The sequence below is a fragment of the Mustelus asterias genome, unplaced genomic scaffold (assembly GCF_964213995.1).
Source record: "Mustelus asterias unplaced genomic scaffold, sMusAst1.hap1.1 HAP1_SCAFFOLD_446, whole genome shotgun sequence".
NCBI classification, from domain to species: Eukaryota; Metazoa; Chordata; class Chondrichthyes; order Carcharhiniformes; family Triakidae; genus Mustelus; species Mustelus asterias.
The window spans coordinates 263,398-285,472 of NW_027590399.1; the positions used below are offsets into that span (position 1 = coordinate 263,398).

At 48.0% G+C, this 22,075-nt stretch overlaps 1 protein-coding gene across 1 annotated transcript in view; it reads right to left on the reverse strand.

Moving 5' to 3' along the window:
• Positions 1 to 22,075, reverse strand: part of LOC144486748 (ubl carboxyl-terminal hydrolase 18-like) — a 131,571-nt gene that overhangs the window by 69,885 nt on the left and 39,611 nt on the right. The window contains exon 6 of the mRNA XM_078204775.1: positions 3,803 to 3,946. Within this exon, the coding sequence (XP_078060901.1) occupies positions 3,803 to 3,946 (144 nt within the window). The remainder of the gene's footprint in view (positions 1 to 3,802; positions 3,947 to 22,075) is intronic.

The following is a 22,075-nucleotide window of genomic DNA, read 5'->3' on the forward strand; positions in this document are numbered from 1 at the left end:
AAGCTATAGGCTGACAGGGTGGCTGGGACAGCTATAATCTGTCAGGGTGACGGGGAGAGCTACAGGGTGTCATGATGACTAGGAGAGCTATAGGGTAATGGGGACAGTTTTAGGGTGACAGGAGAGCTATAGGGTGATGGGGAGAGCTATAGGGTGACAGGGAGAGCAAGAGGGTGACGGGGAGAGCTATATGGTGACGGGGAGAGCTATAGGGTGACAGGGAGAGCTATAGGGTGATGGGGAGAGCTATAGGGTGACAGGGAGAGCTATAGGGTGACGGGGAGAGCTATAGGGTGACGGGGAGAGCTATAGGGTGACGGGGAGAGCTATAGGGTGACGGGGAGAGAGAGAGGCTGTCAGGGTGACTGAGAGAGCTCACAGAGAAATCAGTCCGCAATAGAAAGGTAATTTTTGAGGAGAAGAAAATCACTCCCAGGAAATTGTCAGTTTTGGCTGTGTCAGAAAAGCAAACAGGAGTTCTTGGAGGTATGCGCGAGCTGGCTAAAAGGATTTAGAACCTGAAAGGCTTGGATATGCTAAAGAGCTGCAGAAATGTCCAAATCATGAACTGGGGTGTTCTCGGTTGGAAGGTTGAAAAGGAACTTTTCAAAGCTACACCACTGGGACTGGTGTGAGCTGAGGGAGGGAGAAGAGTTTGTAGACATTTGTGTAACTGGTAATAATCATACCTGCGACACAGAGGTGCCAGTTGTTGTTGGATAGGACTCCTAACTGACCCAGCATCAATAAAGAATATGTTGTAGAACTGTATAACTATGCAGTGCCACATCTATGCAAGGAATGATGCAATTGCTTGTGGTTGCATAAGGCACATCTCTGTATCAAGTATTTAAAAAGTTATTTTTATTTGAATAATCAGTTGCCTGTTAATTCATGTGTAATTTTCAAGTTAAAGTAAATACTACAAAAAGTGGAATCCTGTTGGTAATTTCTTCATTTGGCTGTAATTCAGTAAATTTGATTATGTTAGTTTATGGTTACCCCACGGGATCCCCAACAGAAACAACATTTTCAAAGTAATTTGTTGACTTTAGGACAATAAAGCAAAATACTGCAGAGACAGTGTTAACGTTTTCTCCCACAGTCCAAAGATGTGCAGGTCAGGTGAATTGGCCATGCTAAATTGCCCCTTAGTGTCCCAAGATGTGCAGGTTATGGGAATTAGTGGGGTACATGCGTGGGGTTATGGGAATTAGTGGGGTACATGCGTGGGGTTATGGGAATTAGTGGGGTACATGCGTGGGGTTATGGGAATTAGTGGGGTACATGCGTGGGGTTATGGGAATTAGTGGGGTACATGCGTGGGGTTATGGGAATTAGTGGGGTACATGCGTGGGGTTATGGGAATTAGTGGGGTACATGCGTGGGGTTATGGGAATTAGTGGGGTACATGCGTGGGGTTATGGGAATTAGTGGGGTACATGCGTGGGGTTATGGGAATAAAACAGGGTGGAATGCTCTGAGATAGTCAGTGCCGAGTCAATGGGCCGAGTGGCCTTCTTCTGCAGGGATTCTACGATGACTCAAGAGTTTTTTCAGCACTTTCTGTTTTTGTTGTTGACTTTAGGGTTCAGTTCTAACCTTTTAAGTATTTTGTATATCTAAAGTTTTTTTTGCAAGTTTTGTTTTTGAGGTTTTGGAACCAGATTTTAATGAACCGAGCTCACTTACTAAGGACCTTTTATAGGAACATAGGAACAGGTGGAGCCTGCTCCACCATTCAATATGATCATGGCTGATCAGACATTTTACACCCACTATCCCCATACTCCGTTAATCAGAAACCTATCAATCTCTATCTTAAATGTACTCAATGACTGAGCTTCTGGGGTGAATTCCAAAGATTCACCACACTCTGAGTAAAGAAATTTCTCCTCATCTCGGTCCCTTGTTTTAGAAACATAGAAAACCTACAGCGCAAAACAGGCCCTTCGGCCCCACAAGCTGTGCCGAACATATCCCTACCTTTTAGGCCTACCTATAACCCTCCATCCTATTAAGTCCCATGTACTCATCCAGGAGTCTCTTAAAAGACCCTATTGAGTTTGCCTCCACCACCACCGACGGCAGCCGATTCCACTCGCCCACCACCCTCTGTGTGAAAAACTTCCCCCTAACATTTCCCCTGTACCTACCCCCTAGCACCTTAAACCTACGTCCTCTCGTAGCAGCCATTTCCACCCTGGGAAAAAACCCCTGAGAGTCCACCCGATCTATGTCTCTCAACATCTTATACACCTCTATTAGGTCTCCTCTCATCCTACGTGAAAGACCGAGCTCCCTCAGCCTATCCTCATAAGGCATGCCACTCAATCCAGGCAACATCCTTGTAAATCTCCTCTGCACCCTTTCAATCTTTTCCACATCCTTCCTGTAATGAGGCAACCAGAACTGAGCACAGTACTCCAAGTGGGGTCTGACGAGGGTCTTATATAGCTGCATCATTATCCCCAGACTCCTAAACTCAATCCTTCGATTGATAAAGGCCAGCACACCATACGCCTTCTTAACCACCTCCTCCACCTGTGGGGCCGATTTTAGAGTCCTATGGACCCGGACCCCAAGGACCTTCTGATCCTCTACAGTACTAAGAGTCTTTCCCTTTATATTGTACTTCTTCATCCCATTTGACCTGCCAAAATGGACCACTACGCATTTATCTGGGTTGAAGTCCATCTGCCACTTCTCCGCCCAGTCTTGCATCCTATCTATGTCCCTCTGTAACTTCTGACATCCCTCCAGACTATCCACAACCCCACCAACCTTCGTGTCGTCGGCAAACTTACCAACCCATCCCTCCACTTCCTCATCCAGGTCATTTATGAAAATGACAAACAGCAAGGGTCCCAGAACAGATCCCTGGGGCACACCACTGGTGACCGACCTCCATTTAGAAAAAGACCCATCTATTCCCACTCTCTGCCTCCTTTGGGCAAGCCAGTTCTGGATCCACAGGGCAGCAGCCCCTTGGATCCCATGCCCTCTCTTCATAGAATTACAGAAACACTACGGTGCAGATGGAGGCAATTCAGCCCATCATGTCTGCACCGATAATCCCAGCCAGGCCCTATCCCAATAACCCAATGCATTTAGCTTAGCTAGTCCCCCTGACACTAAGGGTCAGTTTAGCATGGTCAATCCACCTAACCTGCACATCTTTGGACTGTGGGAGGAAACTGGAGCACCCGTAGGAAACCCACGCAGACACTGGGAGAACGTGCAAACTCCACACAGACAGTGACACAAGCCAGGAATTGAACCTGGTTCCCTGGAGCTGTGAGGCAACAGTGCTAACCACTGGGTCACCATGCCGCCCCAATTATGCCTCCTGGTTCCAGACTCCCCAACCAAGGGAAAGATCTTACCAGCATCTACCTTTCCATTTCTTGTATTTTTGTAGGTTTCAATGGGATCACCTCTCATTCTTCAAGACTCTACAGAATACAGGCCCAGTTTACCCAATCTCTCTTCTTAAGACAGTCCCGACATCCCAAAACAAGTCTGGTGAACGTTCCATTACTCGAGATAAGGCCTATACAGCCTAAATGTGGCTTCTGGGTTTGCAAACTGACAAAATATAATGCAGCTTTCTGTGCTCCGATTTAATGCTGCCTCACAATGCTTCTACACGACTGACCCTTCAGTGGATTTCATCCCTCCTTATCTATTTTACTTTAGGCGAGAAGTCTGATGCATAGACCAAACAGACTATTTACCACAGATTGTTCTGGGTCTCTATACTTATTTCAATCACAAAAGGAATATGATACGTTCCACCTACCAGCTTAAAATGTCCACCATGCCTGGGCTCTTGCATTGGCAGAGGGAGGATCAATAAACTAGTGTCTTTCACAGTCACTTCACCACAATCACAACTCACAAACTGTTCCATTTTGATCTCGTATAATCCTTTCAGCTCCTTGGCCTGTCCAGAAGGTAAGATTAAAACAAATTAATTTTCTGCAAAAAATGGATGAAAAATTAATGAACTGATGAAGACAACAAGGTGAAGAGTGAAGATTACACACGTCAAGAGTAACAAGTTGAAGAATGAAGAGTACACACTGTCAGGAATAACAAGGTGAAGAGTGAAGAGAACAAAGAACAAAGAACAATACAGCACAGGAACAGGCCCTTCGGCCCTCCAAGCCCGTGCCGCTCCCTGGTCCAAACTAGACCATTCTTTTGTTCCCGTTCATGTGGCTATCTAGATAAGTCTTAAATGTTCCCAGTGTGTCCGCCTCCACCACCTTGCCCGGCAGCACATTCCAGGCCCTCACCACCTTCTGTGCAAAATACGTCCTTCTGATATCCGTGTTAAACCTCCCCCACCTCACCTTGAACTATGACCCCTCGTGAACGTCACCACCGACCTGGGAAAAAGCTTCCCACCGTTCACCCTATCTATGCCTTTCATAATTTTATACACTTCTATTAGGTCACTCCTCATCCTCTGTCTTTCTAGTGAGAACAACCCCAGTTTACCCAATCTCTCCTCATAACTAAGCCTTTCCATACCAGGCAACATTCTCGTAAACTTCCTCTGGACTCTCTCTAAAGCCTCCACGTCCTTCTGGTAGTGTGGTGACCAGAACTGGACGCAGTATTCCAAATGTGGCCGAACCAACGTTCTATACAACTGCAACATCAGACCCCAACTTTTATACTCTATGCCCCGTCCTATAAAGGCAAGCATACCATATGCCTTATTCACTACCTTCTCCACCAGTGACGTCACCTTCAAGGATCTGTGGACTTGCACACCCAGGTCCCTCTGCGTATCTACACCTTTTATGGTTCTGCCATTTGTCGTATAGCTCCCCCCTACGTTAGTTCTACCAAAATGCATCACTTCGCATTTATCTGGATCGAACTCCATCTGCCATTTCTTTGCCCAAATTTCCAGCCTATCTATATCCTTCTGTAGCCTCTGACAATGTTCCTCACTATCTGCAAGTTCAGCCATTTTTGTGTCGTCCGCAAGCTTACTGATCACCCCAGTTACACCTTCTTCCAGATCGTTTATATAAATCACAAACAGCAGAGGTCCAATACAGAACCCTGCGGAACACCACTAGTCACAAGCATCCAGCCGGAAAAAGACCCTTCCACTACCACCCTCTGTCTTCTGCGACCAAGCCAGTTCTCCACCCATCTAGCCACCTCCCCCTTTATCCCATGAGATCCAACTTTTTGCACCAATCTACCATGAGGGACTTTGTCAAACGCTTTACTAAAGTCCATATAGACCCTTCCCTCATCAACCATTCTAGTCACTTCTTCAAAAAAACTCCACCAGGTGAGTGAGGCATGACCTCCCTCTCACAAAACCATGCTGACTATCGTTAATGAGTTTATTCCTTTCTAAATGCGCATACATCATATCTCTAAGAATCCTCTCCAACAACTTCCCTACCACTGACGTCAAGCTCACTGGCCTATAATTTCCCGGGTTATCCTTCCTACCCTTCTTAAATAACGGGACTACATTAGCTATCCTCCAATCCTCTGGGACCTCACTTGTGTCCAGTGACGAGACAAAGATTTGCGTCAGAGGCCCAGCGATTTCATCTCTTGTCTCCCTGAGCAGCCTTGGATAGATTCCATCAGGCCCTAGGGATTTGTCAGTCTTTATATTCCCTAAAAAACCTAACACTTCCTCCCTTGTAATGGAGATTTTCGCGAACGGGTCAACACTCCCCTCAGAGACACTCCCAGTCAACACATCCCTCTCCTTTGTGAATGCCAACGCAAAGTATTCATTTAGGATCTCCCCTACTTCTTTGGCTCGAAGCATAATTGCCCACTTTTGTCCCTGAGAGGTCCAATTTTTTCCTTGACAATCCTTTTGTTCCGAACGTATGAATAAAATGCCTTGGGATTCTCCTTAATCCTGTCTGCCAAGGACATTTCGTGACCCCTTTTTGCCCTTCTAATTCCTCGTTTGAGTTCTTTCCTACTTTCTCGAATCCTACCCTTCCTATCCTTTTTTACAGGCACATGCCTGTCCTGTAGCCCTAACAACTGTTCCTTAAAAGACTCCCACATGCCAGATGTGGATTTCCCCTCAAACAGCCTCTCCCAGCTGCTAACTTCTGCCTAATCCCACTAAAGTTAGCCTTCCCCCAATCCAACACCTTACCCTTGGGACACCACTCATCCTTTCCCATCACTATCCTAAAGCTAACAGAATTGTGGTCACTATTTGCCACATGGTCCCCTACCGAAACTTTGAAGACCTGACCGGGCTCATTCCCCAGTACTAGGTCCAGTATAGCCCCCTCTCTAGTCGGGCTATCTACATATTGTTCCAAAGAACCTTCCTGTATGCATTTTACAAATTCCTCCCCATTCAGACTCCCAGCCCTACGCGATTCCCAGTCTATACCAGGGAAATTGAAGTCTCCCACTACAACAACCCTATTTTTCCTGCACCTATCCATTATCTCCTGACATATCCGTTCTTCCACTTCCTTTGGGCAGTTGGGGGGCCTGTAGTATACCCCCAAGATAGTGACTGCGCCCTTCCTGTTTCTGAGCTCCACCCACAGTGACTCGTTACACGACCCCTCTGAATTGTCCTCCCTCTGCACCGCTGTAATATGCTCTCTAACTAATACTGCTACTCCCCCACCTCTTTTGGCCCCTCCTCTGTCTCGCCTAAAACACTTGTACCCCGGAATATTCAGTTGCCAGTCCTGTCCCTCTTTCAACCAAGTCTCTGTCACCGCAACCACATCCAAATTCTTCGTAAGCATTAAGGCCCTAAGTTCGTCTGTCTTACCTGCTACGCTCCTTGCATTGAAGTAGACACACTCCAGACCTCCAGGCCCAGTGAGGTCATCCTCCCCCAGAGTGCTCTTCTTCTTTGCCAGCCTTGTCCCAGCCCCAAGCTCGTCCCCAGCCTCTACACTTGTAGACATAATTTTTTGATCCCCACCCCCCTGCCATATTAGTTTAAACCCACCCGAACTGCACTAGCAAAACTCCCAGCCAGGATATTCGTGCCCTTCCAATTTAGATGTGACCCATCCTTCTTGTACAGGTGCCATCCTCTCTTGAAACCTTCCCAGTGATCCAGGAAAATGAAGCCCTCCCTCCTGGACCAGTCCTTTAGCCAAGCATTCAATTGTACTAACTCCCTATTCTTAGCCTCACTGGCACGAGGCATTGGGAGCAGCCCAGAGATGGCCACCCTGGAGGCCCTACTTTTTAGCCTATTTCCCAACTCCCTGAATTGCTCTCGTAGGATCCCCCTGCTCTTCCTATCTACGTCATTTGCACCAATGTGTACAATGACATCCCTTTCTTTATCCTCCCCTTTTAATATGCCTCCTATCCGCTCGGAGACATCCAGTATCCCAGCACCAGGTAAGCAGACTACCATCCTGGAGTCCCGTTCGCACCCACAGAATCGCCTGTCCGTGCCTCTAACCGACGCATCCCCCACCACTATTGCTCTCCTAACCCCTCTCTTTCCTTTCCGGGCCACAGAGCCTGACTCTGTGCCAGTGACCTGGTCACTGTGGCTTACCCCTGGAGAGTCATCCTCCTCCACACTATCCAAAACAATATACTTGTTTTGGAGTGGGACAACCACAGGTGACCCCTCCACTAATTGCTCACTCCCCTCCCCTCTCACACCTGACGCCGAGCCCTTCCTATTGTGAGACACAGCCACTGGAGTACTCTCTGGTACATTACCCTTCTGACCTTTACTCCCCCTAACTGTGACCCACGTGTCTTCCCCCTGAGGCCCCGGTGTAACTACTTGCCTCTAACTATTTGTCTCTCACAGTGCACACTGTCAGGAATGTGTGACAAAAACGGTTGATGAAGGAAGGGCCGTGGATGTCGTCTATATGGATTTCAGTAAGGCATTTGACAAAGTCCCACATGGCAGGTTGGTTAAGAAGGTTAAGGCTCATGGGATACAAGGAGAAGTGGCTAGATGGGTGGAGAACTGGCTTGGCCATAGGAGACAGAGGGTAGTGGTCGAAGGGTCTTTTTCCGGCTGGAGGTCTGTGACCAGTGGTGTTCCACAGGGCTCTGTACTAGGACCTCTGCTATTTGTGATATATATAAATGATTTGGAAGAAGGTGTAACTGGTGTAATCAGCAAGTTTGCGGATGACACGAAGATGGCTGGAATTGCGGATAGCGAAGAGCATTGTCGGGCAATACAGCAGGATATAGATAGGCTGGAAAATTGGGCGGAGAGGTGGCAGATGGAATTTAATCCGGATAAATGCGAAGTGATGCATTTTGGAAGAAATAATGTAGGGAGGAGTTATACAATAAATGGCAGAGTCATCAGGAGTATAGAAACACAGAGGGACCTAGGTGTGCAAGTCCACAAATCCTTGAAGGTGGCAACACAGGTGGAGAAGGTGGTGAAGAAGGCATATGGTATGCTTGCCTTTATAGGACGGGGTATAGAGTATAAAAGCTGGAGTCTGATGATGCAGCTGTATAGAACGCTGGTTAGGCCACATTGGAGTACTGCGTCCAGTTCTGGACGCCGCACTACCAGAAGGACATGGAGGCATTGGAGAGAGTGCAGAGAAGGTTTACCAGGATGTTGCCTGGTATGGAGGGTCTTAGCTATGAGGAGAGATTGGGTAGACTGGGGTTGTTCTCCTTGGAAAGACGGAGAATGAGGGGAGATCTAATAGAGGCATACAAGATTATGAAGGGTATAGATAGGGTGAACAGTGGGAAGCTTTTTCCCAGGTCGGAGGTGACGATCACGAGGGGTCACGGGCTCAAGCTGAGAGGGGCGAAGTATAACTCAGACATCAGAGGGACGTTTTTTACACAGAGGGTGGTGGGGGCCTGGAATGCGCTGCCAAGTAGGGTGGTGGAGGCAGGCACGCTGACATAGTTTAAGACTTACCTGGATAGTCACATGAGCAGCCTGGGAATGGAGGGATACAAACGATTGGTCTAGTTGGACCAAGGAGCGGCACAGGCTTGGAGGGCCGAAGGGCCTGTGCTGTACTGTTCTTTGTTCTTTGAATAACAAGGTGAAGAGTTAAGAGTACACACGACAGGGTACCAAGGTGAAAAGGAAAGAATGCACATGTCAGGAATAACAAGAGTACATACGCACTGTCCAAAGTAAAAAAAAATGTAAAAGTACAAAATCAAAAGTAATTAGGAGTGCACTTCCTAACGTAGTGTGAACATGTGTGCTGACAGACTAAGAATGTGAAATCAAGTTTAACAATGTGAAGAATAAATATCACAATAGTGCAGCATGAATATAAGGAATGCACCTATACAATGCAAGCACCAATCTGATGACGACACATCCACACTAACATCAAATGTGTTCAATGAGAACAAATAGTGTGAAGAATACACAATGATTGTATCATAACATTAAATATCTCTTCAACAGATGCAACAATATGAAGTGTATCAAGAATAAACAAGGACAGAATTATCAGTGCTGGGGAGGGACCGGGGAGTAGAGAGGGACAAGGTGAAGACTAAGTATTGACAGAAAAACAACGTGAAATGCTGTCTTCTGGCACCGCCTTCATTTAGCAAGCCCTCTGTCACCGCAACCACATCCAAATTCCTCGTAAGCATCAAGGCCCTAAGTTTGTCTGTCTTACCTGCTACGCTCCTTGCATTGAAGTAGATGCATTCCAGGCCCAGTGAGGTCATCATCCCCCAGTGCTCTTCTTCTTTGCCAGCCTTGTCCTGGCTGGCAAAGTAGTGTCGTGTGGATGAACAGAGGGATCTGGGTGTCCATGTGCATAGATCCCTGAAAGTTGGCACCCAGGTTGATAGGGTTGTTAAGAAGGCGTACGGTGTGTTAGCTTTTATTGGTAGAGGGATTGAGTTTCGGAGCCAGGAGGTCATGCTGCAACTGTACAAAACTCTGGTGCGGCCGCATCTGGAGTATTGCGTATAGTTCTGGTCGCCGTATTATAGGAAAGATGTGGAAGTGTTGGAAAGGGTGCAGAGGAGATTTACCAGGATGTTACCTGGTATGGTGGGAAAATCGTATGAGGAAAGGCTGAGGGGCTTGAGGTTGTTTTCGTTAGAGAGAAGAAGGTTAAGAGGTGACTTAATAGAGGCATACAAGATGATCAGAGGATTAGATAGGGTGGATAGTGAGAGCCTTTTTCCTCGGATGGTGATGGCTAGCATGAGGGGACATAGCTTTAAATTGAGAGGTGATAGATATAGGACAGATGTTAGAGGTAGGTTCTTTACTCAGAGAGTAGTAAGGGCGTGGAATGCCCTGCTTGCCTGTAGCAGTAGTGGACTCGTCAACATTAAGAGCATTCAAATGGTTATTGGATAAACATATGGATGATATTGGAATAGTGTAGGTTAGATGGGCTTTAGATTGGTTCCACTGGTCGGCGCAACATCGAGGGCCGAAGGGCCTGTACTGCACTGTAATGTTCTATGTTCTTACGTAGAAACATCGAAAATAGGAGCAGAAGTAGCCCATTTGGTCCTTCGAGCCTGCTTCACCATTCAATCTGATCACAGCTGGTCCCCTATCGCTCCTGTGCTCTCTCCATACATCTTGACACCTTTGGAGTCTCAAAATCTATTTATTTCCTTCGTGACTATATTCAGTGATTTGGCATCTATAGCCTTCTGTGATAGAGAATTCCACAGGTTCACCACCCACCCTCTGAATGAAACGTTTCATAGAGTTTTACAGAACAGAAGTAGGGCCCTTTGACCCATCATGCCTGTGCCAGTCATCAAGCACCTATCTATTCTAATCCCATTTTCCAGCACTTGCTCCATAGAGTCATAGAGGTTTACAGCATGGAAACAGGCCCTTCGGCCCAACTTGTCCATGCTGCCCTTTTTTTCAAAAACCCCTAAGCTAATTCCAATGGCTCGCATTTGGCCCATATCCCTCTGTACACATCGTACCCATGTAACTATCTAAATGCCTTTTAAAAGATAAAATTGTACCCGCCTCTACTACTACCTCTGCCAGCTTGTTTCAGACACTCACCACCCTCTGTGTGAAAAAATTGCCCCTTTGGACACTTTTGTATCTCTCCCCTTAAACCTATGCCCTCTAGTTTTAGACTCCCCTACCTTTGGGAAAAGATATTAACTATCTACCTTGTTTATGCCCCTCATTATTTTATAGACCTCTATAAGGTCACCCCTCAGCTTCCTACGCTCCAGAGAAAAAAGTCCCAGTCTATTCAGCCTCTCCTTATAGCTCAATCCATCAAGTCCCGATAGCATCCTCGTAAATCTTTTTGCACTCTTTCTAGTTTAATAATATCCTTTCTATAATAGGATGACCAGAATTGCACACAGTATTCCAAGTGTGGCCTTACCAATGTCTTGTACAACTTTAACTAGATGTCCCAACTCCTGTATTCAATGTTCTGACCGATGAAACCAAGTATGCCGAATGCCTTCTTCACCACTCTGTCCACCTGTGACTCCAATTTCAAGGAGCTATGAACATGTACCCCTAGATCTCTTTGTTCTGTAACTCTCCCCAACGCCCTACCATTAACTGAGTAAGTCCTGCCCTGGTTCAATCTGGCAAAATGCATCACCTTGCATTTGTCTAAATTAAACTCCATCTGCCATTCGTCAGCCCACTGGCCCAATTGATCAAGATCCCGTTGCAATCGGAGATAACTTTCTTCACTGTCCACTATGCCACCAATTTGGTGTCATCTGCACACTTACTAACCATATATTCTCATCCAAATCATTAATACAAATGAAAAATAACAGTGGGCCCAGCACTGATCCCTGAGGCACACCGCTGGTCACAGGCCTCCAGTTTGAAAAACAACTCTCTACAACCACCCTCTGGCTTCTGTCAAGAAGCCAATTTTGTATCCATTTAGATACCTCATCCTGGATCCTGTGAGATTTAACTTTGTGCAACAACCTACCATGCGGTACCTTGTCAAAGGCCTTGCAAAAGTCCATGTAGACAACATCAACTGCACTGCCCTCATCTACCTTCTTGGTTACCCCTTAAAAAAACTCAATTAAATTTGTGAGACATGATTTTCCACTCACGAAGCCAAGCTGACTGTCCCTAATCAGTCCTTGCATCTCTAAATGCCTGTAGATCCTGTCTCTCAAAATACCTTCCAACAATTTACCCACCACAGATGTGAGGCTCACTGGCCTGTAGTTCTCAGACTTTTCCTGCAGCCCTTCTTAAACAAAGGCACAACATTTGCCACTCTCTAATCTTCAGGCACCTCATCCGTGACCATCGATGATTCAAATATCTCGGCTAGGGGACCTGCAATTTCCTCCCTAGCCTCCCACAACGTCCTGGGATACACTTCATCAGGTCCCGGGGATTTATCTACCTTGATGCGCTTTAAGACTTCCAGCACCTCCTTCTCTGTAATATGTACATTTCTCAAGACATCACTATTTATTTCCCAAGTTCCCTAACATCCATGCTTTTCTCAACAGTAAATACTGATGAGAAATATTCATTTAGGATCTCACCCATCTCTTATGGATCCGCACATAGATTACCTTGTTGATCCTTCAGAGGCCCTACTCTCTCCCTAGTTACTGTTTTGCCCTTTATGTATTTGTAGAAGCTCTTTGGATTCTCATAGTATGTGGTGGCAGTTCAATTTAAATGCTTATGGGAGAGAGAGGGGAGAAAATGCCCCTAGATGTCCCTCATAATTTTGTACATCTCAATCAGGTCCTCTCTCAGTCTTCTCTGCACCAAGTAAAACAACTTCAACCTAACCAGTCTCTCTTCATAGCTGAAATGCTCCAGCCCATGCAACATCCTGGTGAATATCCTCTGCACCCTTTCTAGTGCAATCACATTTATGGGCAATACGGTGGCACAATAGTCAGCACTGCTGCCTCACAGCGCCAGGGAGTCGGGTTCAATTCCAGCCTTGGGTGACTGTGTGGAGTTTGTAAGTTCTCTTCATGTCTGCTTGGGTTTCCTCCAGATGCTCCAGTTTCCTCCCACACTCCAAAGATGTGCTGGTTAAGTGGATTCGTCATGGTAAATTGCCCCTTAGTGTCAGGGGGATTATCAGCGGGGTTACATAGATAGGGACTGGGTGGGATTGTTGTTGGTGGAGGCTCTATGGACCAAATGGCCTCCTTCTGCACTGTAGGCATTCTATGATAGTGTGGCGACCAGAACTGCACACAGTAATCTAGCTGTGGCATAACAAACATTTGATACAGCTGCATCATAACCTCCCTGTTCTTATATTCACTGCCTCAGCTCATAAAGTGAAGTATCCCATATGCTTTCTTAAGCATCCTAATCTACCTGTCCTGCTGTCTTCAGAGATCTATGGACATGCACCCCAAGGTCCCTCTGGTCCCCTGTACTTCCTAGTGTCTTACCATTCCCTTGCCTTGTCAGTCCTCCCAAAATACATCACCTCTCGCTTTTCAGAGTTAAATTCTATCCAACCGGTCTGCATTGTCCAGTGATCTAAGGCTTTCCTCCTCACAGGAGACCACACCACCAATTTTCTTGTCACCTGTGAACTTGCTGGTCATACCCCCCATTCCTGTCCAGATCATTAATGTATACTACAAACAGCAAGGGACCCAGTACCAATCGCTGCGGCACACCACTGGACACAGGTTTCCAGTCACAAAAACAACCTTCAAACATCACCCTCTGGTTCTGTACACTAAAGTAGTCATGATGTGGAGATGCCGGCGTTGGACTGGGGTAAACACAGTAAGAAGTTTAACAACACCAGGTTAAAGTCCAACAGGTTTATTTGGTAGCAAAAGCCACACAAGCTTTCGGAGCCCCAAGCCCCTTCTTCAGGTGAGTGGGAATTCTGTTCACAAACAGGGCATATAAAGACACAAACTTAATTTACATGAATATAAACAATGATATAAACAATGTGAGTGGAGACAGCATCAAGACAGGCTAAAGAGATGTCTTCCTGTTGGGGAGCACTTCAGCGGTCACGGGCATTCGGCGTCTGATATTCGGGTAAGCGTTCTCCAAGGCGGCCTTCACGACACACGACGGTGCAGAGTCGCTGAGCAGAAACTGATAGCCAAGTTCTGCACACATGAGGACGGCCTCAACCGGGATATTGGGTTCATGTCATACTATTTGTAATCCCCACAGGTTGCCTGGACCTGCAGAGTCCCACTGTCTGGAGACAATACACATCTCTTTAGCCTGTCTTGATGCTCTCTCCACTCACATTGTTTATATCTTAAAGACTTGATTAGCTGTAAGTATTCGCATTCCAACCAATATTCATGTAAATTGAGTTTGTGTCTTTATATGCCCTGTTTGTGAACAGAATTCCCACTCACCTGAAGAAGGGGCTTGGGGCTCCGAAAGCTTGTGTGGCTTTTGCTACCAAATAAACCTGTTGGACTTTAACCTGGTGTTGTTAAACTTCTTACTCTGAAAATAGGTGCAGGAATAGGTCATTCGGCCCTTCGAGCCGAATATATATTCAATATGATCATGGTTGATCATGCACGAGGCCCTGGGGATTTATCCACTTTCACTATCTCCACTCCCATGTCCTTTAGCAACCTGAAATACATGCCTTCTGGACCACGTTACTCATCCACTCCAAGCACAGCTAGCCTTTCTAGTAAATCCTGCCTTTTAATTTTAACCCTGACAATCACCGCTGCTATCTCTACTTCTATCGACAAATTGTCACCATGCTCGGGCTGCAGTGGAGAGTGACAGTTGGTGTCTCAGTGAGGGAGTGCTGCTCGGGCTGCAGTAGAGTGTGACAGTTGGTGTCTCAGTGAGGGAGTGCTGCTCGGGCTGCAGTAGAGTGTGACAGTTGGTGTCTCAGTGAGGGAGTGCTGCTCGGGCTGCAGTGGAGAGTGACAGTTGGTGTCTCAGTGAGGGAGTGCTGCTCGGGCTGCAGTAGAGTGTGACAGTTGGTGTCTCAGTGAGGGAGTGCTGCTCGGGCTGCAGTAGAGTGTGACAGTTGGTGTCTCAGTGTGGGAGTGCTGCTCGGGCTGCAGTAGAGTGTGACAGTTGGTGTCTCAGTGAGGGAGTGCTGCTCGGGCTGCAGTAGAGTGTGACAGTTGGTGTCTCAGTGAGGGAGTGCTGCTCGGGCTGCAGTAGAGTGTGACAGTTGGTGTCTCAGTGAGGGAGTGCTGCTCGGGCTGCAGTAGAGTGTGACAGTTGGTGTCTCAGTGTGGGAGTGCTGCTCGGGCTGCAGTGGAGAGTGACAGTTGGTGTCTCACTGTGGGAGTGCTGCTCGGGCTGCAGTAGAGTGTGACAGTTGGTGTCTCAGTGAGGGAGTGCTGCTCGGGCTGCAGTAGAGTGTGACAGTTGGTGTCTCAGTGAGGGAGTGCTGCTCGGGCTGCAGTAGAGTGTGACAGTTGGTGTCTCAGTGTGGGAGTGCTGCTCGGGCTGCAGTGGAGAGTGACAGTTGGTGTCTCACTGTGGGAGTGCTGCTCGGGCTGCAGTAGAGTGTGACAGTTGGTGTCTCAGTGAGGGAGTGCTGCTCGGGCTGCAGTAGAGTGTGACAGTTGGTGTCTCAGTGAGGGAGTGCTGCTCGGGCTGCAGTAGAGTGTGACAGTTGGTGTCTCAGTGTGGGAGTGCTGCTCGGGCTGCAGTAGAGTGTGACAGTTGGTGTCTCAGTGAGGGAGTGCTGCTCGGGCTGCAGTAGAGTGTGACAGTTGGTGTCTCAGTGTGGGAGTGCTGCTCGGGCTGCAGTAGAGTGTGACAGTTGGTGTCTCAGTGAGGGAGTGCTGCTCGGGCTGCAGTAGAGTGTGACAGTTGGTGTCTCAGTGTGGGAGTGCTGCTCGGGCTGCAGTGGAGAGTGACAGTTGGTGTCTCAGTGAGGGAGTGCTGCTCGGGCTGCAGTAGAGTGTGACAGTTGGTGTCTCAGTGAGGGAGTGCTGCTCGGGCTGCAGTGGAGAGTGACAGTTGGTGTCTCACTGTGGGAGTGCTGCTCGGGCTGCAGTAGAGTGTGACAGTTGGTGTCTCAGTGAGGGAGTGCTGCTCGGGCTGCAGTGGAGAGTGACAGTTGGTGTCTCAGTGTGGGAGTGCTGCTCGGGCTGCAGTAGAGTGTGACAGTTGGTGTCTCAGTGTGGGAGTGCTGCTCGGGCTGCAGTGGAGAGTGACAGTTGGTGTCTCAGTGAGGGAGTGCTGCTCGGGCTGCAGTGGAGAGTGACAGTTGGTGTCTCAGTGAGGGAGTGCTGCTCGGGCTGCAGTGGAGAGTGACAGTTGGTGTCTCAGTGAGGGAGTGCTGCTCGGGCTGCAGTGGAGAGTGACAGTTGGTGTCTCAGTGAGGGAGTGCTGCTCGGGCTGCAGTGGAGTGTGACAGTTGGTGTCTCAGTGAGGGAGTGCTGCTCGGGCTGCAGTGGAGAGTGACAGTTGGTGTCTCAGTGAGGGAGTGCTGCTCGGGCTGCAGTAGAGTGTGACAGTTGGTGTCTCAGTGAGGGAGTGCTGCTCGGGCTGCAGTAGAGTGTGACAGTTGGTGTCTCAGTGTGGGAGTGCTGCTCGGGCTGCAGGAGAGTGTGACAGTTGGTGTCTCAGTGAGGGAGTGCTGCTCGGGCTGCAGTAGAGTGTGACAGTTGGTGTCTCAGTGAGGGAGTGCTGCTCGGGCTGCAGTAGAGTGTGACAGTTGGTGTCTCAGTGAGGGAGTGCTGCTCGGGCTGCAGTAGAGTGTGACAGTTGGTGTCTCAGTGTGGGAGTGCTGCTCGGGCTGCAGTGGAGTGTGACAGTTGGTGTCTCAGTGAGGGAGTGCTGCTCGGGCTGCAGTGGAGAGTGACAGTTGGTGTCTCAGTGAGGGAGTGTTGCTCGGGCTGCAGTGGAGAGTGACAGTTGGTGTCTCAGTGAGGGAGTGCTGCTCGGGCTGCAGTGGAGAGTGACAGTTGGTGTCTCAGTGAGGGAGTGCTGCTCGGGCTGCAGTGGAGTGTGACAGTTGGTGTCTCACTGTGGGAGTGCTGCTCGGGCTGCAGTGGAGAGTGACAGTTGGTGTCTCAGTGAGGGAGTGCTGCTCGGGCTGCAGTAGAGTGTGACAGTTGGTGTCTCACTGTGGGAGTGCTGCTCGGGCTGCAGTAGAGTGTGACAGTTGGTGTCTCAGTGAGGGAGTGTTGCTCGGGCTGCAGTGGAGAGTGACAGTTGATGTCTCAGTGTGGGAGTGTTGCTCGGGCTGCAGTGGAGAGTGACAGTTGATGTCTCAGTGTGGGAGTGTTGCTCGGGCTGCAGTAGAGTGTGACAGTTGGTGTCTCACTGTGGGAGTGCTGCTCGGGCTGCAGTGGAGAGTGACAGTTGGTGTCTCAGTGAGGGAGTGTTGCTCGGGCTGCAGTGGAGAGTGACAGTTGGTGTCTCAGTGAGGGAGTGCTGCTCGGGCTGCAGTGGAGAGTGACAGTTGGGGAAGTGTGGGGAAGTTGTTTTTTTTTTTCTTGCTGGTAATGGCTTCAGGGATGGCAGTTCAGGCAGTATGCTGCATCTCCTGTGGGATGTATGTGGTGAGGAAATCCAGTAGTGTTTCAGGAGATTTTAGTTGTAAGAAGTGCATTAGATTGCAGCTTCTGGAGGAGCGTGTAAAGGAGCTGGAGGGGGAGGTAGAGGAACTCCGCATAATTCGGGAGGCGGAGGTGGAAGTTGATAGGAGTTATAGAGAAATAGTAACTCCTAGAAATGAGGCTTGGGTCAATGCCAGGAGGAGGGGTAAGAAGCAATCGGGAAGACAATCCCCTGGGGCGGTTCCCCTCCATAATAGGTTTTCGGTGCTGGAGGCTACAGTTGAGGAGGAATCAACTGAGCATAGAGAGCAGATCTCTGGGGGTGAGCCGAGTGAGAAAGCTCAGGTGGTTAGGGGCTGTAAAAGACTGGGCCTTGTGATTGGGGACTCCACAATTAAGGGGACAGATAGGAGGGTCGGAACTAAAGGTAGGGACTCAGGGTTGGTGTGTTGCCTACCAGGGGCTGGGGTCCGGGATGTGTCTGACAGGGTATTCAGGATTCTTAGGGGGGAGGGAGATAAACCACAAGTTATTGTACATGTGGGGACACACGACATAGGGAGGATAGGGGAAGGGGATATTAGGCAGGGATTTATGGAGTTGGGGTGGAAACTAAAGGCCAAGACTGACAGAGTGGTTATCTCTGGACTCTTGCCTGTACCACGGGATAGTTTAGAGAGGAATAGGGAGAGGGAAGGTTTGAATTCATGGCTGAGGGGATGGTGCAGGAGGGAGGGGTTCAGGTACTTAAGCAATTGGGGCTCGTACTGGGGAAGGTGTGACCTCTATGAGAAGGATGGTCTACACCTTAATCAGAAGGGGACCAATATCCTGGGGGGTAAATTTGCTAAGGCCATGCAAGGAGGTTTAAACTGATTCGGGGGGGGGGAGGGATCCTGAGTAGTGGGGCTAAAAGTGAGGGATGCATGGATGGGGACTGCAATGCACGGCATTGCAGAGGTGGGGTGGAGCAGGGTTTGAAATGTGTATACTTCAATGCCAGGAGTATTCGCAATAAAGTGGGTGAACTTGCAGCGTGGATCAGTACCTGGGACTTCGATGTTGTGGCTATTTCAGAGACATGGATAGAGCAGGGGCAGGAATGGATGCTGCAGGTCCCGGGGTTCAAATGTTTTAGTCGAAGTAGGGAAGGAGGTAGAAGAGGGGGAGGGGTAGCATTATTGGTCAGAGATTGTATCACAGTGTCAGAGAGGAGGTTTGATGAGGACTTATCTGTTGAGGTAGTATGGGCGGAGATTAGAAATAGGAGAGGAGAGGTCACCCTGTTGGGAGTCTTTTATAGACCTCCTAAAAGTTCTAGAGAGGTTGAGGAAAGGATTGCGGAGTCAATCCTGCTTAGGAGTGAAAGTAATAGGGCAATTGTTATGGGGGATTTTAACTTGACTAATATTGACTGGAATTGTTATAGCTCTAGCTCGTTAGAGGGGTCAGTTTTTGTTCAAAGCGTGCAGGAAGGTTTTTTGACTCAGTATGTAGACAGGCCAACTAGAGGTGAGGCTATATTGGATCTGGTGCTGGGAAATGAGCCAGACCAGGTGCTAGACTTGGAAGTTGGTGTGCATTTTGGTGATAGTGACCACAATTCGGTTACGTTCACCTTAGTGATGGAAAGGGATAGGCATGAACCTCGGGCCAGTGGTTTTAGCTGGGGGAAGGGTAATTATGAGGCTATTAGGAGAGAATTAGGAAACATAGGTTGGACTAGGAGATTACAGGGACTGGGAACGTCCGACATGTGGAGTTTTTTCAAGGAGCAGCTACTGCGAGTCTGTGATAGGTATGTCCCTGTCAGGCAAGGAGGAATTGGTAGGGCTAGGGAACCGTGGTGCACCAAAAAAGTTTCTTTGTTGGTTAAAAAGAAAAAGGAGGCTTATGTTCGGATGAGACGTGAGCACTCGGGTAGTGCACTAGAAAGCTTTAGATTGGCTAAGAGGGAGTTGAAGAGCGAGCTTAGAAGGGCTAAAAGGGGACATGAGAAGACTTTGGCGGATAGGGTTAAAGAGAATCCTAAGGCGTTCTATAGGTATGTCAAGAACAGAAGGTTGGTTAGGGCAAGTTTAGGGCCAGTTATAGATGGCAGAGGGAAGTTATGTGTGGAACCGGAGGAGATTGGTGAAGCATTGAACCAATATTTCTCTTCGGTGTTCACGCAAGGGGACATGAATATAGCTGAGGAGGACACTGGGTTGCAAGGGAGTAGAATAGACAGTATTACAGTTGATAAGGAGGATGTGCAGGATATTCTGGAGGGTCTGAAAATAGATAAATCCCCTGGTCCGGATGGGATTTATCCAAGGATTCTCTGGGAGGCAAGAGAAGTGATTGCAGAGCCTCTGGCTCTGATCTTCAGGTCGTCGTTGGCCTCTGGTATAGTACCAGAAGATTGGAGGTTAGCGAATGTTGTCCCATTGTTTAAGAAGGGGAACAGAGACTTCCCCGGGAATTATAGACCGGTGAGTCTCACTTCTGTTGTCGGCAAGATGTTGGAAAAAATTATAAGGGATAGGATTTATAGTTATTTGGAGAGTAATGAATTGATAGGTGATAGTCAGCATGGTTTTGTGGCAGGTAGGTCGTGCCTTACTAACCTTATTGAGTTTTTTGAGAAAGTGACCAAGGAGGTGGATGGGGGCAAGGCAGTGGACGTGGTATATATGGATTTTAGTAAGGCGTTTGATAAGGTTCACCATGGTAGGCTTCTGCAGAAAATGCAGATGTATGGGATTGGGGGTGATCTAGGAAATTGGATCAGGAATTGGCTAGCGGATAGGAAACAGAGGGTGGTGGTTGATAGTAAATATTCATCATGGAGTGCGGTTACAAGTGGTGTACCTCAGGGATCTGTTTTGGGGCCACTGCTGTTTGTAATATTTATTAATGATCTGGATGAGGGTATAGTTGGGTGGATTAGCAAATTTGCTGATGACACCAAAGTCGGTGGTGTGGTAGACAGTGAGGAAGGGTGTCGTAGTTTGCAGGAAGACTTAGACAGGTTGCAAAGTTGGGCCGAGAGGTGGCGGATGGAGTTTAATGCGGAGAAGTGTGAGGTAATTCACTTTGGTAGGAATAACAGATGTGTTGAGTATAGGGCTAACGGGAGGACTTTGAATAGTGTGGAGGAGCAGAGGGATCTAGGTGTATGTGTGCATAGATCCCTGAAAGTTGGGAATCAAGTAGATAAGGTTGTTAAGAAGGCATATGGTGTCTTGGCGTTTATTGGTAGGGGGATTGAATTTAGGAGTCGTAGCGTTATGTTGCAACTGTACACAACTCTGGTGCGGCCGCACTTGGAGTACTGTGTGCAGTTCTGGTCCCCACATTACAGGAAGGATGTGGAGGCTTTGGAGAGGGTGCAGAGGAGGTTTACCAGGATGTTGCCTGGTATGGAGGGGAGATCCTATGAGGAGAGGCTGAGGGATTTGGGATTGTTTTCGCTGGAAAGGCGGCGGCTAAGAGGGGATCTTATTGAAACATATAAGATGATTAGAGGTTTAGATAGGGTGGATAGTGATAGCCTTTTTCCTCTGATGGAGAAATCCAGCACGAGGGGGCATGGCTTTAAATTGAGGGGGGGTAGTTATAGAACCGATGTCAGGGGTAGGTTCTTTACCCAGAGGGTGGTGAGGGATTGGAATGCCCTGCCAGCATCAGTAGTAAATGCGCCTAGTTTGGGGGCGTTTAAGAGATCCGTAGATAGGTTCATGGACGAAAAGAAATTGGTTTAGGTTGGAGGGTCACAGTTTTTTTTTTTAACTGGTCGGTGCAACATCGTGGGCCGAAGGGCCTGTTCTGCGCTGTAATGTTCTATGTTCTATGTTCTATGTTCTCCTTCCGAGTAAACACTGAAAGTATTTATTAATTAGGCATGTCCTGCATCTCAAAGCATATATCATCCTTTTGCTCTGAAGAGGCCATTCTGCCTTTTCCCATCCACTTGCCTGTAGAGGATTTGGGGGTTCTAGTTGATGCTAACTCCATATTCTCTCTTTACCAATAATATTTTCCTTTTCACATTCCTCCTGATTGACGAGGGAAGGGCTGTGGATGTCGTCTACATTGATTTTAGTAAAGCATTTGACAAGGTCCCTCATGGCAGGCTGGTGCAAAAGGTTAAATCTCACGGGATCAAAGGTGAACTAGCTAGATGGGTACAGAACTGGCTTGGCCATAGAAGACAGAGGGTAGCAGTGGAGGGGTCTTTTTCTGATTGGAGGTCTGGGACTAGCGGCGTTCCGCAGGGCTCTGTACTGGAACCTCTGTTGTTTGTGATATATATAAATGATTTGGAAGAAGATGTAGCTGGTCTGATTAGTAAGTTTGCAGACAACAAAGATTGCTGGAGTTGTGGATAGTGATGAACATTGTCAGAGAATACAGCAGGATATAGATAGGCTGGAAAATTGGGTGGAGAAATGGCAGATGGAATTTAATCCAGATAAATGCGAAGTGATGCATTTTGGTAGATCTAATGCAGGGGGGAGCTATACAATAAATGGCAGAACCATCAGGAGTATAGACACACAGAGGGATTTGGGTGTGCAAGTCCACAGATCCTTAAAGGTGGCAGCACAGGTGGAAA